Source organism: Myxine glutinosa, chromosome 12, assembly GCF_964187855.1.
Source record: "Myxine glutinosa chromosome 12, kmMyxGlut1.1, whole genome shotgun sequence".
In the NCBI taxonomy this organism is placed as follows: Eukaryota; Metazoa; Chordata; class Myxini; order Myxiniformes; family Myxinidae; genus Myxine; species Myxine glutinosa.
In genome coordinates, this window is record NC_136272.1 from 21,221,274 (window position 1) to 21,239,322 (window position 18,049).

Genomic DNA, 18,049 nt, shown 5'->3' on the forward strand with positions numbered 1-18,049 from the left:
TGTGCCCCTGCTGGCCCACTTTAGCTGACCATATTGAGGTTGAAGGGCCGAAACGGGATGATGCTGAGGACCTCGACTGAGGACCCGGTCAGTGAGGCACACTTGTGACCAGGTGTGTTTTGAAATTATATATATATATATATATATATATATATATATATATATACATGTCGCGTTCCTGGCGATTAAAATGTTTCCAAGATGGGAGGATGCTGAAGAGCACTTACCTACACAGATACCAACGTCAGTCTCCAAACCCTGCAGAAAATAACTCGCACGAAACGGATTTAAAATGTACAAAAAGAAACAGGTTTTATTAAAAGAAATGCCGGTAACAAAGAAACACACGATCAAATAATTTCCTAAATTTGGACGTCCCCACACAGACTTGAAACAAGGACACAGGGAAAGGTAACTGAAAATAATGTGTGTGTGGGTGCACTTAACTCTGATCACTGGTGGGGTCTTGTCAGGGGTCGTCAAGGTCGTTGGCGGGAACCGCTCGCTCGTTGGCGGGAACTGCTCGCTCCCGCGCTGCTAGGCCTCCACATGCCCTCGCTCACTAGGCCGCGACCGCCGGCGTGCAACAGGCCTTCCACGCGAATCGAACGGGCCGCGTGCAGCTCGCTCCTCCAGCCGGGCCTGTCCCTGTCATCCCCGGTGGGAAGCTGCAGCCCTCGGTCCGCGGCCCTGCCCTTTTCCCCTGCATGTCCACCAGTGGTGTCTCCGAACACGGCTAGTCCGATCGCTTCCTTGAGCCCATGGTCCAAGCACGATCGTTCTTGAGAAGAGGGCGAAGAGAGAGAGAGAGAGACCGAAGCGAAGAGAGGAAAGCAAAATGTCCGCTAGCATGTACTTTTATCACCCATGCTCTCACATCATCAGCCGTGCTTTGCCAATCAGCGAGTCCATTCTTACCAGTCCTCCTGTCAATCAAGAACCCTGACCAACCATGGCTCCTTGGGGCGTGGCCTCGGCCTGCCCATCCTGTGTGTGCCTCCCAAGTCGGGGTTTTCAGCTGTATGGCTCAACGTCCTGGCTTCCAGTATGTTTATTATTAATTAGTGCCATTACATGCACGATTCTAACTGGTGTCTAATGCAGTGCCATAAGGGACATAGGGATAAATCACAGAGGGAACATCATACAAGGAATTAATTAACATAATCCCCGAGCTAATTAACATGCCCTTTTCGTTGATATAAGGGGGATGTAGAGTTCTTTTTCTTATCTGATATATATATATATATCTCTGAGATCAAGTTGGGCTGAAAGAATGGCATAGATGTATGCACAGCCGCCTCTAAGCTGTCTAGGTTGGGTTTGAATGCGGGACTAATCTCGGTGTTTCACAGGCAGGGTGATTAAATGTCCCTTGGATGGTTGTTAAACGAGTGTCCCGTCTGCCAGAATTAGTTGGAGGACGTTAAAGACCCTATGGTGTCGTTCACATAGAGTAGGTGAGCTATCGTCGCACCATGACCAAATTACAATTCCTGCTTTAACCTACAGGTGGACTGCATCAGTGGCACAGCCATGCCCTCAGCCAATGATGCTACCCCACAGCATTGTGCTGCATACAAAAGGGGAAGTGATTAAGTTGATGTTTCATTTTGCACTGGTTCATTCAGAGTAGCAGAAATCATGGAGTCTTCCTTGCACATGTGTTTGCGTGACTCTTGTGTTGCAGATGCCGCGTGCTTTCAGGGTGTGCAGGAAGTTTTTGTCTTGTGCACAAATGTTGAGATGTGTCGTTACCGAGTCAACGGACTTTTGGATGGGTACAGGGCCAGGGTTGTTGTGACCCACCACTACCCAGTGCACGAGGGCATAGCGCCGGACATCGTATCCTGCCTGGCTCTGCTAGACGAGCTACGTGAATGTCTCGAGGATGGGAAGCGCACGGTCATCCAGTAAGTTAACTCTGCTGCTATCTTTCTGTGATCACATTTTCCAGTACAATTGGAGACCATTTATTGCACCGCATGTTGCTGTGTGCATATTGACCCCACTGATGAATGACTTATGTACAATTGCTCTTCCCTGGTATATTAAGGAATTTAAGGCTCGATGAATTGTAGGAATCCTACATGACATCTAAATGACTCCTCAAAACCTTTTCACATGGAAGTGTTTTTTTTTTGTTTTTTTTTACATTATTACTCCCATTTTCTCCATTTTCCTTTTACTCCCATTTTCCAAGCACTCCCATTTTCCTTTTACCCCAAAATGACTCCATTGCCAAGCACTCCCATTTTCCATGTTATTGTGATTTTTCGTCTCTCTCCCACACATCCATTCATTTGGTCGTTGTTGATTGGTTTATTCCTTTTCTGCTTGATCCCTGCCTTCCTCCCCTCCTCTCACTGTGTTTCCTTCAGCTTGTGTGCAGCTTGCTCACACCCATGTGTCCTTCTCCCCCTCCCCTTGATCTCACGCACACTCACTCTCACTTCTACTCTGCTGTTGATGTTTCCCCTTTCCATTCTGCTCTAGCTCTTCCACAAGCGTCGATCATGCATATAAAAAAAATTCACTCTTCAAAAAATGTTCTGTAGAAATCCTAAAGAACATTTCTCTGGAGATTTCTATTTTCTTTTGAATTCTATATAACTTTAGGACAACTTTCTATAAAACCCTTGATGTTTTTCCGACCTCAACCAGCTAAACGAATGTATAACGAGATCTTTAAGAACACAATTGTGACACTGTTGATCACTCGCAAAAGTACTCGTCCCCAGTGATGGGAGAAGCTATCCACAGTGTTGGCAAGAATAACCACAAATGACTCATTAATGAGCAAGGACACGGATACACCCTAGTATTGAATAAAAGAATGTCCAAAGAAACAAGAAAGGTGACATATCTACAGTACGTGGATGATTTTAAACTCTTTGTACTGCAAGAAAAATTGGCAGAGCAACTGAAATTTGTGAAATGTTTGTCTGACGACATCCAAATGGAATTTGGCCTAAATAAGTGTGGAAATAACTTTTTCCTGGAAGTTCTCGCAGTGTCCATGTGTTTTATACCTTTCCCACCCCCTCCCCCGCCTTCCAATGCCTCCTCCCCCCCAAGCTCCCTCCCTCCCACGGATCTTCCGTTGTCCCTGTTCTCTACTGTTGTACTTGTGTGCTTCCCTCTCTCTCCCCATCTTGTCTCCCGCTCCCTTTATTGTATGCTATGTGTATCTGTTTGTCCTTTTTTGTGATTCATGTTAGCTCTTTCATGAGCCTCGATCTTGTATACAAAAAAAATAAAGTGCACATTCATGCAGGGTAGACAAACAAAAATGGACAACATAAACATAGACCTAGATACAACAACACAGGAGCTAGACAACGAAGCATCTTACAAATAACTTGGACTAGAAGAGGTCCACCAAATTTGTCCTAAAAATATGCAAAACAATTATCAAAGAATACCTGCAAAGAACGAGGCTGATCCTGAAAACATATCTCACCCCCAAGAAACAAAATCAAAGCCATAAACCAAACAGCAGTACCAGTGTTCCAGTACAGTTGCAGAATAGTAAACTGGATACAAGTGGATATCAAAAAACTCGATATCAAAACAAGGAAACTCCTCACGATCCAAACTGTTCTACAAAAATCAGTGCATCCCAAGAATGTACCTGCCGAGGAAAGAAGGAGGTCGTGGCCTGATGGAACTCAATCAAGTGCCGAGAACGACGACTGTAGGATGAGCAGAGGGCGTGAAATGCTCAACAGACTACTGAATACAAATTGTGTACAAGCATGAACACAACAAACTAGAAAAGGTATCTCTCACTCACCTTGCAAAAACTTCCTAAAACAGGTGTGAATAGAAGATGTCAAACACCAAACCGAAACAGCAACGAATACAGCCCTAACGATTGAAAAAAAAGACAAAAGAAAAATACAAGATGAAATACCAGCAGATATATAGTGATAACTGGGAGAAAGACAGAAGAGCAATGAGATATAAAGAAAGAGTTGGACAGATTGGGGATAGACAAAGAAGGATTACTGGAATGGCTAAGAAGATGTCAGCTCAACTAGGACATAGAACGAAGCATTATTAATGCACAAGACCAAGGACACTACACAAATAGATTTAAGAAGATGGTGGGACTGAGTCAATCGGACAAGTGTCGGTTCTGCAAGATAGAAACAGAAAGCATGAGTCACCTCCTATCGGGATGTAAAAAACTCATGTCAGAACAGCTGTGCACCCAAAGGCACAACAAGGTATGTAGAGTAATCTACTGGAACATCTGCAGAAATTTCAATATCCCAGTTCCGCAAAACACGAACCAAAAGCAATCATTGGAAACAAGGGCATAATGCTCACATATGATGTGATGATCCCACCCAACAAGACATATAAAAAACAAAGCATTGTGACCGACATAGTACTCAGGAACAAAAATGAAAAGACAGCATTGCAAATTGAGGTTTCAGTACCCAGCGACTTTGGCCTAAATAATGCAGAAATCAAGAAAATGACCAAATACCAACACCTAAAAAATGAAGTGAAAAGATCCTGGAAGATGAAGAGTGCTGACATTGTACCAGTGATAATTGGGGCAACGAGATTGATAAAGAGGAACCTCACAGGGATCTTATAAACCATCCCTGGGAACATTACCACAAACAAACGACAGTTGGAGGCTCTACGGGGCTCAGTGACGATCCTGAAAAGAGCACTTGAAACAAAACTCTGAGAACAACAAAACTTCACAACTTTGCCCATGAATCGTAATCCTTTACTGAAGCGGGGGTGGATACTTCGAGTACTGGGAGGACTCCGTTCCACCCTCTGAAACCGGCATTTGGACATTTTTTATTTTTTTAATACAAGATCGAGGCTCGTGTAAGAGCTAACATCAATCACAAAAAATACAAATGGACACACAAAACAGTCAAAGCATACAATAAAGGGAGTGGGAGACAAGATACAAGATGGGGAGAGAGAGGGAAGCACACAAGTCCAACAGCAGAGAACAGGGACAACGGAAGATCTGTAGGAGGGAGGAGGAGGCATGGGAAGGGGGTGGGAGAGGTATAAAACACATGGACACTGCTAGGACTTCCAGGAAAGAAGTCGGTATTTCAGAAAAGTAGATCTGGGGTGAATTGACTTAGGTTGAAAATATTGTTACAGACGCGGTTTTAGATGTTAGTTTACCGAGCGGTTTGGTATTACCGCGTCCGAACAGTTACTCCCCGATTAGAACCCTATCCCGCCCGATTCCACTCGAACGTTGGCCGAATCGCGCTACGCTAAATCAATGATGGAAAGGACACAACGGCTGGGTTAAATGAAACGACACAAGGGGTACAGTTCTCAAGACCTCCGGAGGAGGATATAATTGGCGATGCAGAAAAGGGGTAGATTACACGGTAAGAGGTAAAGCACAGAAAAGATGGGCACTTAAACACAGTCTTATCTATCCCCGACAGACCACAGACAAACGGGACAAGACTGACTTACACGGGGATTGATGGCAGGGAAGGACAGGCAGTCGATAGCACAAGGTGCACCTTGGCTCAGGGGCAGAATCAAACGCGGTCCGGTCCAGAGATGCGGGGAGGTTTTTCAGCGCTCGGAGGTGGCGTCTTCTCTCTCCAAGCTGAGGGCGCATCTGACGTCACCTCCCTCTTCCTGCGCATGCTCAGCGGGGAGTGACACGCCCTCGGCTCGTTGGCTCCGCCCCAGATGGAATCGGTCCGCCGCTTCTATTGGGTGCGGGGGGTTACCGGGCTCCGCCCTTGACGAGGAGCTGACAGCGAGCCCCTGCGTGGTAACCCCGTCGGAGCACATGTTCAATGGCGGCTAACCAAGCCGGAGTGAGGACGCACACTCCCCGCGCCGCCGCCACTGTTGTTGTTGTTGTTGTTGTACCATGAGGGAGAGCTGCGGGGAGGTATTGGGAGGTCCTAAACTTTCTAACGGTGCCATACAATCACATTCTGGTGCAACGAAGAGTCAGAATTAATGGAAACGAGTCCTTAACTGACATAGACTAAGAATAACTAGCAAGAGGTCCTATAGTTGTCTACGTGAGATGCGGTGGACCTGGATGCGACATTTAAGGGGGGAAATAGGGGAAGGTCGGGGCTACAGAGTGTTGTTTACAGAAAATGGGACTAGGGAATGGGGGATTGGGGATAGTTGGGAAGTATTGGGGAAATAGGGGAATATTTACAAGCGGATATGGATGGATCCAAATCCCATATCCGCAACAATATCAAGGTTTTGGATGGGGGGTGACCCATAAGAGATGGTGGTGAACAGCTGTTTTAAAGACCTGGAGGGAGGAGTGGGATTGAAGGGAGTGGGGGAGTTTGTTCCAGAGGTGGGAGTAAAGGGGAATGAAAGAGTGAAGGTGAGCAGAGAGCTGAGATTTTGGCAGTTTAACCATCAGAGGGTTACTGGCAGATCTTGTGCGACCTGTAGGAATATTTGGGGACAGAGCACAGACAGAGCTGGGGGAGCAAGGCCGGAGAGGAGTCGATAGAAGACCTGAGGTTGGTCGAAAGATGTCATGGTGGCGATTCGTAAAAGGATTGTGGTGTCATTCGTACCTTGTTTGGTTGTTATTTTGGGGGATTCCATCCTGACATGTTTTTTTCATCGTTTTCTTTTTGTCTGATTTGTAGTATACCATAGCTTGATGATATTAAGGGTAAATGCAAGTCACAAGCACGTACAAGCAATTCTCACCACCGGTGATTTGTATTTGAACAGTGTACAATTTTGGAGACTGACACATGGCGTGCATGAGATTCTTAGATGGAGACACTTTGTCCCATGTAATGGAGGGGAAAAAAAACTGGTTCAACTGCTCTGTCTTTGCTGTTTTCCAGAGTGAAACATTGCTTCAGGCTGTGTACGTCAAGCTTTCTGTATTTGGCTAAGTGTTTATACATAAATCCAAGAGAATAATTTTCATAGTTCAGAAAAATCAGCACGTCATTAATATTGATGTGTTATTGCAAATGAATTCCTAGTATAATAATCAGCTCATATGAATACTTATAGGTACGCGCACCGTAGGGTACGTCTATGTATAATATACGACTCGTTTGCGTGCCGCAATATGGATCGAATTGACTCATTAAGGTGGCAAAACTTTCTGATTTTAACCCCCCCCAAAAAATGATGTACAGTAATAAAATGCCAGGATTATGCTAATTACAATTTGAGCTTCTCTAAGTGAGTAAATGCTTTTATGATAACTCCTTCAAAGACTAAGGTGAGCCAGCCATGAGGTGGTACATTAAAAATTGTATTTGGGTCAGTTTGTTTGTCTGTCTGTCTGTCTGTCTGTCTGCACATAATGTGCTAATGTAGGCCAAAAAACGCCACCTGGTGGTAGCCTGTATTACACATCTTTTTTTCAACCGAATGCTTCTATGAAGTATGTCCAATTAGAATGTGAGTACATCTTTATGGATGTACTATTAAGAATGTGAGTACGTCTATAAAGTACGTACAACAATAAAATATGTATAAAGTACGTATAAAGTACATATAACAAGAATGGCCGCGCTGTGGTCACAACCTGTGACAAAATCCGTTAATGGGCCGAGTGGGAAACACGCATTTAATGCGCTATTAAAAAATTAACTCGACCCCTCACCGTGTATTCTGACGGGCCAAATAAAACCTTACTGTTATTCGACATATGATTAGATTTTCGGGGTCTCTCATCATGAATAACACTCGACCCAAACAAAGCCATTGGAAATCTGATGCAGCAAACCCGGGCAGTGTATAAACAGGAGAGGCCTATGGACTTGATTTGTTGGATCCACCAGAAAACCAAGATGGCGGCCATATCATTTTGTCTCAGTGCTATGGTGGGTGGAGTCAAGCGACAGACGTGGGTGTGGTCTGGTAGCTATCCGACCAATGGTACACATTTCAAAATTTAATCCCAGTGAAATCTGATCAAATAAGGCGCTTGCTGAAACTCAGTAACCAATCCCAGCCGCAGAGTCACAGTGCGCCTAAGCCAATCGGGTCGGTTGTCAAAAGCGGACGTGATTGGAGACCGTGCATGGGACAATAAAACCCCGGATGGGTGGTTTTGCGAGGAGTTGGAGTTGGAGTATAAGTACGCGTACAGAAGAGAGCAGCCTGAGTCTGGGGCAGAGCATGTCAAATCCTGAGGGAGTTCACGACCGGAAGGAAGGGGACCGGGCTGGGTTGACCGGATTTCTGGAGCATCCGGCGGGACAAGAAGGCGCCAAGCTAGGCGAGGCATTGCCAAGCAGAACGGGAGAGGGCTGAGCAGGGTGCTCCCCAATGCGCAAAGTGGAACGGGCATCCCGGAGGGTAAGGCGAGAGTTTGGCGTGGGGATCCTGCCAGATTTAGTCACCTTAGATGATGTCCTTGGTTGCTTAGCAACCCGTCACGTCACAGTGTAATCTGGTTCATCCGCTTCGGGGTCAAAGGTAGGGAAGTGGGTCCAATAGAGGCCACTCGTGACCCTGTGACTTACCCATACCAATATTTTGTGCACAACTCTGTTCTACAATGGATTCCAATAGTACTTTGGGTTTTGGTCAAAATATGAGATTTTAACAAATATGTGTAGGAATGAATATGATACAACTTGTGAAATTTTGTCCTTAAAATGTATGTACGTACTAGTCTCTCTGAATCATACTTGATGATGTTGTAATATTGTACTCTCTTTTTAATACAATACAAATTGTTTTCACCTTTCCTGCCAACCTTTTTCAGCTGTTTTGAGGGACTTGGTCGTTCCTGTCTGAGTAAGTACTTGGGGTTAATGGGGTCATGCAATCGCATGCTATCTGCATTCGCTTCAGAAAAATCTAAAAGGTGGAACAATTTGATAAGACGGGACTTTGTATAAACGTGTCCTCAATACGTATATGGCTTCAGTTGTTGCTTTTTGTACACATAGTCAAATGACCCAGTGCATCACAGAAAGAAAACAAGAAAAAGAGCAATCTGAGATTGCAAACCCTCGCCAGGGTGCATTTTCAGTGGTTTTTAAGGCTTTTGTGTTAAAACAAATATGGCGGCCGAACCACGTGACCGATGACGTCCTCATTTTTTTTTTCTAAAGTAATTTATTCCTAGATTATGCTCAAGAAATTTCATCTTGATCGGATGAAGTTTTGTACTTGTCGAATTATGATGTCATAATGGAGGCACCTATGACATCATCATTAACAAATTTAATTCCCCATGGGGAGTTCTTTACAATGAGCCACATCTCAATTTTTTATATTCAGCATATTCGGAGATATAGAGGTACAAAGTTTTTCGGTTTTTCCAAGATTGCGGCCGAACCACGTGACCCATGACGTCATCATTATTTTTTTTTCTCCCCCAGTTTATGCCGACATGGCGCTCAAGAAATTTCATCTTGATTGGATGAAGTTTTGTACTTGTCGAATTATGACGTCATAATGGAGACACCTATGACATCATCATTAACATATTTTATTCCCCTTGGAGAGTTCTTTACAATGAGCCATGTCTCAATTTTTTCTATTCAGCGCTTTTGGAGATATAGAGGTGCAAAGTTTTTCAGTTTTTCCAAGATGGCGGCCGAACCACGTGACCGATGACGTCATCATTTATTTATTTTTCTCCACCAGTTTATGTGGTCATGTCGCTCAAGACATTGCATCTTGATTGGATGAAGTTTTGTACTTGTCAAATTATCAAATTATGACGTCATCATGGAGGCCTAGGGCCGAGAGAGTTAAAAATTGGGCACAGTCTATTCCAGGGCAAGACAAATATGTGTGTAAAGTTTGGGGATTCTACGTGCAACGATGTAGACGTAGTACTGCGAACAGACAGACAAACAGACAGACAGACAGACAGACAGACAGACAAACCAACCGATCAACATACTTGCCGGAATCTTTTCCAGCAAGTAACAAACGGACTCAAATGCAATACCCTCTCCTCTGGCGAGGGTAATAACAGCAGAAAGAAGTGGGGCGAGGATAAAGGGATGAAATAGAGGGAAACCTTGAGGAACAAGCATTCTGACTGTTGCGCTGCAATACATGTCCCCTACCAAAGTTCAAAGTGCCATAACTGTGTCAAAAATGATCGAATATGCAAATTTATGCACGGTTGATGCTGGTTTTCAAACTTGATCTGAGGTATGCTGAGACACATGTGTGTCACGCCTCGCCTCGTTGATAAGCCCACAAGGTCGCTCCGTGGAGCGGCCTGCACGTATTGCACTGTGTGAATTATATAATTACCAACTCACGGTCTGAGGTACGAGCGATTCAAGAGATATCCATTTTCTAAATATTTTCGTTTAATTAACGATACCTGCGAAACCACGTGCCCTATCGCAAATTCCAAAAGGACATTTTAGTAGACTGACATGCTGAACAGATGTGAAGTTTCCCCTCGATTGGATCAAAAATGAGGGAGTTGCTCGGTTTTAAAGGTTCATGCTTAAAAACGTCATAACTCTGAAACCATGTGACGCATGACGTCATGCTCGCTGACTTTTTTGTTCGTCATGGGTATGCGATTCTGCCTGCAAAGGTTGGCCTCGATCTGTTCAGCCGTTGCAGAGAAAAAGGGGTTTTCGTGTTTTCACGAAAAACAATGTGGCGGCCGAACCACGTGACCTGTGACGTCATAATTACCATTAAAATATTCTACAGACCGAGTCCCTCCTATGGTGAAAATTTGATCTCAATCAGTCCTATTATTGCAGATAAAATCTTTTTTAAAGGAAATTAAAACTTAAAATGGCACTGAGTTAAGGATCATCAGAATTATCAGAATTCCCAAAGTTCAAAGTGCCATAATTTTGTCAAAAATGATCGAAACGTCGTGAAGTTCGAACTTGATCTGTAACTTATCATGAGGAAACCATGTGCCAAGTTTGAAATCATTAGCATTAAGAGTTTAGGAAAAAAAAGTTCGGAAAACTGTTCTTTGCCTGACGGACTGACGGACTGACAGACGGAGGGACGGAGTGCAAACCTATAGTCCCCTCCGGTGTACACCGGTAGGGGACTAATAACAGACATGGGAAGAATGAGAGCAGAACTTGTTTTGTTGACTGTAATTTGGTGGTTTTTTGACTGGGTAGTCATTGCTCTGTTTCCTTCCTTGACGTTCGTCATTTAAACGGATATGAGCATGGAAAATCCCCATGGGGAGGAGGAAATATCTCTTTTTGGAAATGCGCCACTGAGTGTGGTGAGAAAGACAGTGCCATTGTTGTGGTGTCGCTGGTACAAAGAGGGCCCAGGGAAAGAAGAAGCCCAGGGCCCACCCAGAAGCCCAGCGCCCAGGGAAAGAAGAAGCTCACCCAAAGAAGCCCAGGGCCCAGGGACAACTCGGTGGCTGTGTTTGTCTCATCTAACAGTCTTGTTAGGGCTAGGGTTTAGGGCTAGGAGTTAGGGTTAGGGCTAGGGGTTAAGGGAAGGAGCTATGGCTAGGAGTTAGGGATAGGAGTTAGTGCTAGAAGTTAGGGCTAGGGGTTAGGGCTGGGGTTTATGGCTAGGAGTTAGGGTTAGGGCTAGGGGTTAAGGGAAGGAGCTATGGCTAGGAGTTAGGGATAGGAGTTAGTGCTAGGAGTTAGGGCTAGGAGTTGGGGCTAGGGTTTAGGGCTAGGAGGTAGGGGTTAAGGGAAGGAGCTACGGCTAGGAGTTAGGGATCTTTGCTCCTTTCACATTTCTTTCTACATTTTCATATTTCTCTTTATTAGTCCCCTACCGGTGTACACCGTAGGGGACTATAGGTTTGCACTCTGTCCCTCCGTCTGTCAGTCTGTTGGTCCGTCAGTCCGTCACACAAAGAACAGCTTTCCGGACTTTTTCCCTAAACTCTTAATGCTAATGATTTCAAACTTGGTACATGGTTTCGTCATGATAAGTTACAGATCAAGTTCGAACTTCATGACGTTTCGATCATTTTTGACAAAGTTATGGCACTTTGAACTTTGGGAATTTCCCCAACAGTTTTCTGGACTATAATTTGGAGTGCGGTAAGTCATAATACTGTCTTCTATGACAGTGCTACCCAATGCCGGTCGGGGACATGTATTGCAGCGCAATACTCAGAATGCTTGTTCATTCTAATTCTTGCTTCTTCTTTATTTCTCTCTTTCTTTATCTATCTGTCTTCGGAGAAGTGAATTCTTGCAGAATTTTTTTTTTCTGGAAGGTTCACTTGGCTGTGCTTGGATGGGTTTAAGGGTGGAGGAGTAGCGACCGAAAGCCGAATCCTATCCAGGTTCTCCTGATGACTCCTTCTTTGCTCTTTACCTTTTTTTTGGTTTTTTATGATGACTCCAATGTAGTATTTGGTTTTCTGTGTCATTGTGTTGCGTCTCATGTATTCGTCTGTATTTGGGGTTTGCCCAAGAAAGATCATGGCTGAAGATGAGGCCCAAAAGTTTGAGTGACTGAATTTTAAGAGGATTGCTAAGAAAGTGGATGGGAGGGTTCAGCAGACTGTCTTTTCGTAGAGGTAGTGAGTGTGAGATCTGTCAGGATTGAACGACATAATCGAAGTGTAGGACCAGCTCATGATTCTATCAAGGTTTGCAGAGATGGAAGAGGCTGCTGCCTGCCTATCTGAGGGATGAGGGATGTTACGGAAGAGGGTGGATAAATCAGAAAAGATAAAGAGGATTTTCCAGAGAGACAGCCCTGATCTCATGTGAGAATGAGGACCTCCATCCATTATTGGGAGAGGAGAAGCAGCATGTCCAAGTTAGAGTGAACTGGTTTGGATCCGAATTGATGATCTGAGATGAAGTCGTTAAACGTTACGATTTGTATGTCAACTGTGATGATGGATTCCATGACCTTGCTGATGATTGCATGAAAGCTGATAGGTCTGTAGTTAAGGGGATCAGTTTTGTTCATCTTTTTACAGTATGTGGTGCAGTGATGCTGGCTGATGCCCAAGGAGATGGAAGATGGCCTAGGGCAAATGATAGGGTGAAAAAGGCAGTGCAGTGCTGTCTGGTACAGTTGCAGAATCCGAGTCAAGGGTTGCCAGAAAGTTCTCCACCTGCTCAGGTGCAAAAGACAGTCCAGGAGCAGTTGCGTGCAACTGTGGAGAATGGGTACTGGGTAGGCTACAGAGAGTTGGACAAGTGTTGGAAGCAAACACAGAATTGAGGAATTCGGCCTTCTCACAAGCAAAGCTGGCTGTGGTGTCATCAAGTAAGGAAAGGGATGGAAGGGGAGCATAATCCAGAGACAGACATTACAAGGTGCCACCAGGTTTTAGAGGAGGGAGACACATTTGAAATATAATTCTCATGGTTGGACAGATATTCTTTTCCGGCTCTCCTGAGAGTGGACACACACTTGTTGCGGGATTTGTGAAATGATCGGAAGTCGTCTTTCCAGAAACTAATGCATTTGAACAAACAACCATTCATCAAATTTATGGGGAAAACTGTTTAATTTCTATTTTCATTTTTCATCCTCTGGCCCCAACCCACCTGATCCATGCCACGGTTGTAGTAGCCGCTTGCCTGCTGTTGTCCCTGTCAGACACGTTGACGGCTGACCAGGCCATCACTACGCTGTGTTCAGCCCGTGGCTCCCAGGCGATCCAGACAATCAAGGTACGTAATTGGTCTTCCCTTAATCTCTAAACACATGCATTTCAAACATGCAACCACAATTCTTGAGGTTGAACTCTGTGTTGGCATTAAGTTATGACCATGATTTTTGTAAACCTTCAGATCATTTCGTGTGATGTTGTTTATTTATCATTTGTGACATATCGGATTGTTTTTCAAACCATGCTACTCAAAATAAAAGTATACACACCCGCTTTGGCAAGAAAGGTGTTTCAAGGCAAGAGGCAAGAGGGAGGATTCACTGTATGGAGGCGGAATGTCCGTTGCAAGGCTTCAGAAATCAATTCTGAATATTAAAAATAAATAAATAATGGGCAATCATTAGTTACTCTTTTTTCCCCCACCTGTCGAATCGACTTCCTCAGTATCTTTAATCACACTTTTGTCCTCCAAGGCCTCAAGATGGCTGTTCACCACAATTTCAGGTCATCCCCAATCCGAAAACATGGTCCGTTCTATCCCCACCAACGCTCCACAAGCCCACCTCTTTCAGGGTTTACAGTTTTCCCTTCCACTTCTGTGATTGAGAGTTCCATCCATCTTCTTCACCCCTTTGTGTCCTTCCCTTGCCCTCAATAAATAATTGATTGGAGTAGAGCTTAGGTTTGGACAAGCAATAAAATAACGTCTAAAAGTGGTCAAAGCTGTGTGTCCTTGTCATACACCCAACTTGTCCACCGAATTTCGTCTCAATCTGTCCACAACTTTTTGAGATATCCAAACCGACAGACAGAGACAGGTGCGAAAACATAACCTCCATCCATCTCCGGTGGCGGCGGTAAAAAAATACTGCCACAAAATATAAAGCGAAATTGTACTGAAAACAGGTAACTAAATGAACCAAATGAACAAGATGAAAACAGGACAGCAAATAGGTAAATTATACAGCGGTGGTGGAGAAAATTTAAAGTCCAGGTATGGGGAAAGGAGGCCCTGTCGCTCTGATGGTAAATTATCAGGGTTTCATCTGCCGAAGCTTCCTCCGCTGGGAGCAGACGTGGCCCTGCGTGTCAACACGGCACTGGCAATCCTGTCCAGATTGACAGTCGAGTTCTTTACGCACTTTCACCAAATGGTCAGACCCTAGGTCCCCGCACTGCCACAGATGATTCCAGGGAATGTGGATGGATTGGTGGAGGAGAGGAAGAAGTGGGGATGGGGATAGAAGGGTGCACGAAGATAAATAAAAGGTAGAGGGAAGGGAGAAGAAACATCTGCAGCAGGAGTTATATGCAAGATGCTGTTTGATGGAGGTCACTCATTGATTAAGTGATTATTTATTTATTTTATCACCGACACTAAAAAGCAGAAGGGAGAACGCAGTCATTTGATAAATAAATAACCTACAAGAGGTGGTTATCAGAAGTAAAATCGATCGTGAATGGAAATGTGAGACCACAGGAGATGGTGATGAGCTGCAACTTTGCAGTATTGGAGGATGGAACATGATTGGACAGACACAGCGAGGAGTCATCAAGAGCTAGGTGATGTTTGCACACATGGAGGAAGTCAGCAGGTTAATCATGGAGACAGCCTTGAATGTCACAGACTTGGGCTTGGGTGCCAAAGTATGGCAAAAGCACGGGATATCAATCAATCAATCAATATTTCTTATCGAGCACTTTTCATTTAGAAGCAAAATGTCGGTGCTGAAATATACGTCTCGTGATTCTGTTTCTGGACCTCCATCTATTGTTGTGTGAGGAGAAGCAGCAGTTCTGTAATTGAATGGCTGGGATGGAAACCAAACTGGGGATTGAGAGGATCTGTGTTTTCACCCACAAAAGACTGACTTCACCAGCTACCGCCATGTCTTGTGGAGGATGGAGAAATGTAATAGAGTTTATTGATGGAGGAGAGCAAGCATTGGTGAAGGCATTCTCAGGAAGAATCAACATCAGGTGTCGAGGAGATGATAGATCAGGTGAACAACTTTTCCAATCAGCAGGTGGGAATTTCCAGATTCTACACCACTTTGGGCAGCTCTCCGAATACAGTAACAACTCGTGCACTCAGAAGTCGGCCTGGAAATACAATACAACTGCTGGGATGCCACAGCAAGGTTCACTATGGTACTGGGCCGGTGCTTATCAGGGTAGCCAGAAAGGCCGAGGATTGTCAAAATCTCACAGTTGATGACACGTTTGAGCAAAATATGCCTCGTCCGAAAACAATTTGCGGAACCTGCCAAAACTGAGATTGCGAAACACTTATTTCCCAAAATTGTATTGATTGTTTTCACTTGTGGGAATGAGTGTAACCAACATAGCTACGGTTACAAAACCAACTGCTTTGACTTGTCTGTTCATGAGGTAATATACTTGTAGCAGATAGCAAATTGTTTTGGACAGCAAATTGCTCCCAGATGCTTATTGAGTAATTTTAGCTTTTATTAGACGGTTTTATTGCACAAAGAGAACTGCCAACCATTATTGCTGCGAAGATCAAGGAAGTCCTGGTCTTCGCAGTTTAGTTAAACTCCATAAGTTTCACTCGGTGATTGTACCGTGACCATTTTTACTGGCTCATGTGGATGTCCATTTCTGCCCGTTTTCCACAGCAATACAAGTTTGTTCAAGAGTTCCGCACCTTGTCAGAAGCGCATCGGGAAGCAAGGTTTCTCACGGCAACAGCTCGGTCTGTTTCACGCTAGACTTTCTCACTCGGGCATTCCATTCTTTCATCCTCCCCGGTCACTCACACTTGGTCTTGGTCACTTGTTACTTGCAAAATCGAAGATTTTTCAAGTGTATTGGTCGGTTGTGTTTGTGGTTCTGTATGTCTGTCTGTTTGTCTGTCTGTTTGTTTGTTTGTCACCGGCCTACAGGTCACAATTTTCAACCGATCTTCCCGAAACTTCACCAAATGGTAGAGTTGGTCAAAAGCAAGAAGTCTATTGTTTTTGGGGTCAAAAGCTCAAAAGGTCAACATAGGCCAAAGGTCACCAACTTTGCTTAATTTCTAAAATCCTCAATTTTCATCCGATTGACTTGAAATTTGGAGAGGGCTTGCATATCTGGTCACTGAATTCAACCACCAAGTATTTTTGAGGTCAACATAGGCCAAAAGGTCAACATAGGCCAAGTTTCAAAAATCCTCAATTTTAATCCGATTGACTTGAAAATTGAACAGCATTTGCACATTAAGTCACTAAATAGGGAAACTAACTATTTTCGAGGTCAAAAGGTCAAAGGTCAACTCAAGGTCAACCTTCCAAAATCATCATTTTTCATCTGAAAAATCGTCACTTTTCTTCCTGTTGACCCGAGTTTTGATCAAGATTGTCAATTTAAATCTTTATGAAATGGACAATTTGCTGTATCAATGGAAAATTTTTTATTGAGGTGGGGGGGGGGGCGATTTTGCAAGTATCGTGCTCCGCATGACATCTTCTTGTTTGGACCTTGTTGGTTTGAACCTTGTTTGGACCTTGTTTGGTCTTGGTCACTCACTTGGACAATTGGTCACTCACACTCACACTTGGTCTTTCATCTCAGCATGATCTCTTCAGGCAATCTTGATCTGAGTTGCTATTTCCTGTGATATTTCATCTTACCTCCTTCCTAATTGTGAGCACAGCTTGCATTGAAGCAAGGCTTTTAAAAATGTGTACGTGGTGGACAAATGAACCATTTTCTGTATCTGCGTGCTGCTGTTTTGTGAATTATCGCAGTATCTCTGTCGCAAACATATTTGACCACCACGCCCCTGTTTATGGTTTTTCCTTTTATCGCCAAGGTCACAAAACAGGATGTCTGTTGCCACTTTGCAGGGGAAAGTGTCTTCTGCACTCCTGCCCCTTGCACCAACACACCAAGGTTTTAAATTCTTGAAATGATTTTCCTTCTTTATTTAGCTGTGACCTCAGGGAGAACGAGTTTCAGCATATTTCTTGGCAATCGTTTCACATTTTCCTTTCCATTAAATCTGCTAACTAAAACAGATAGTAAATTTTATGCCCTTTTTTCCCCTGCGATGTGCCTTTTATCTTAACTGCACTTTACAACTGTTGCATAATCCAAAAGATTAAATATTTTGAAAAGATGTAACAATTTTTTCTGTCTGGGAGTATTTGTTGCCTTTTGCTGCAGTCGGGCGTGCCCGTCATGTCGAATTCTTTTTATAGTAGATGGCACACCCACGTTCCACTGGAGAAATGAACGGCAAACAGTCAACTTATCCATATTGCTGCTGCCATGGCACTTCCTAGAGTAGTGAAATGGATTTCCAAACACAATCCAATATATAAATACACACTCCCTTCAGAAAGTATTCACACCCCTTGACCTTTTCACATTTTGTTGTGTTACAGCCTGAATTTAAAATGGATTAAATTGAGATTTTTTTGTCACTGATCTACACAAAATACCCCATAATGACACAGTGAAAACATGTTTTTATAAATTCTTACAAAATAATTTAAAATG

General features: G+C 43.9%; 1 protein-coding gene across 1 annotated transcript in view; it reads left to right on the forward strand.

The window, feature by feature from the left end:
• Window positions 1–17,669, forward strand: part of CDKN3 (cyclin dependent kinase inhibitor 3) — a 34,668-nt gene extending 16,999 nt beyond the window's left edge. Inside the window, exons 2-5 of the mRNA XM_078766251.1 lie at window positions 1,691–1,913; window positions 8,741–8,772; window positions 13,501–13,604; window positions 16,183–17,669. Of these exons, the coding sequence (XP_078622377.1) occupies window positions 1,691–1,913; window positions 8,741–8,772; window positions 13,501–13,604; window positions 16,183–16,275 (452 nt within the window). The 3' untranslated portion in view covers window positions 16,276–17,669. The remainder of the gene's footprint in view (window positions 1–1,690; window positions 1,914–8,740; window positions 8,773–13,500; window positions 13,605–16,182) is intronic.
• Window positions 17,670–18,049: the final 380 nt, after the last annotated feature.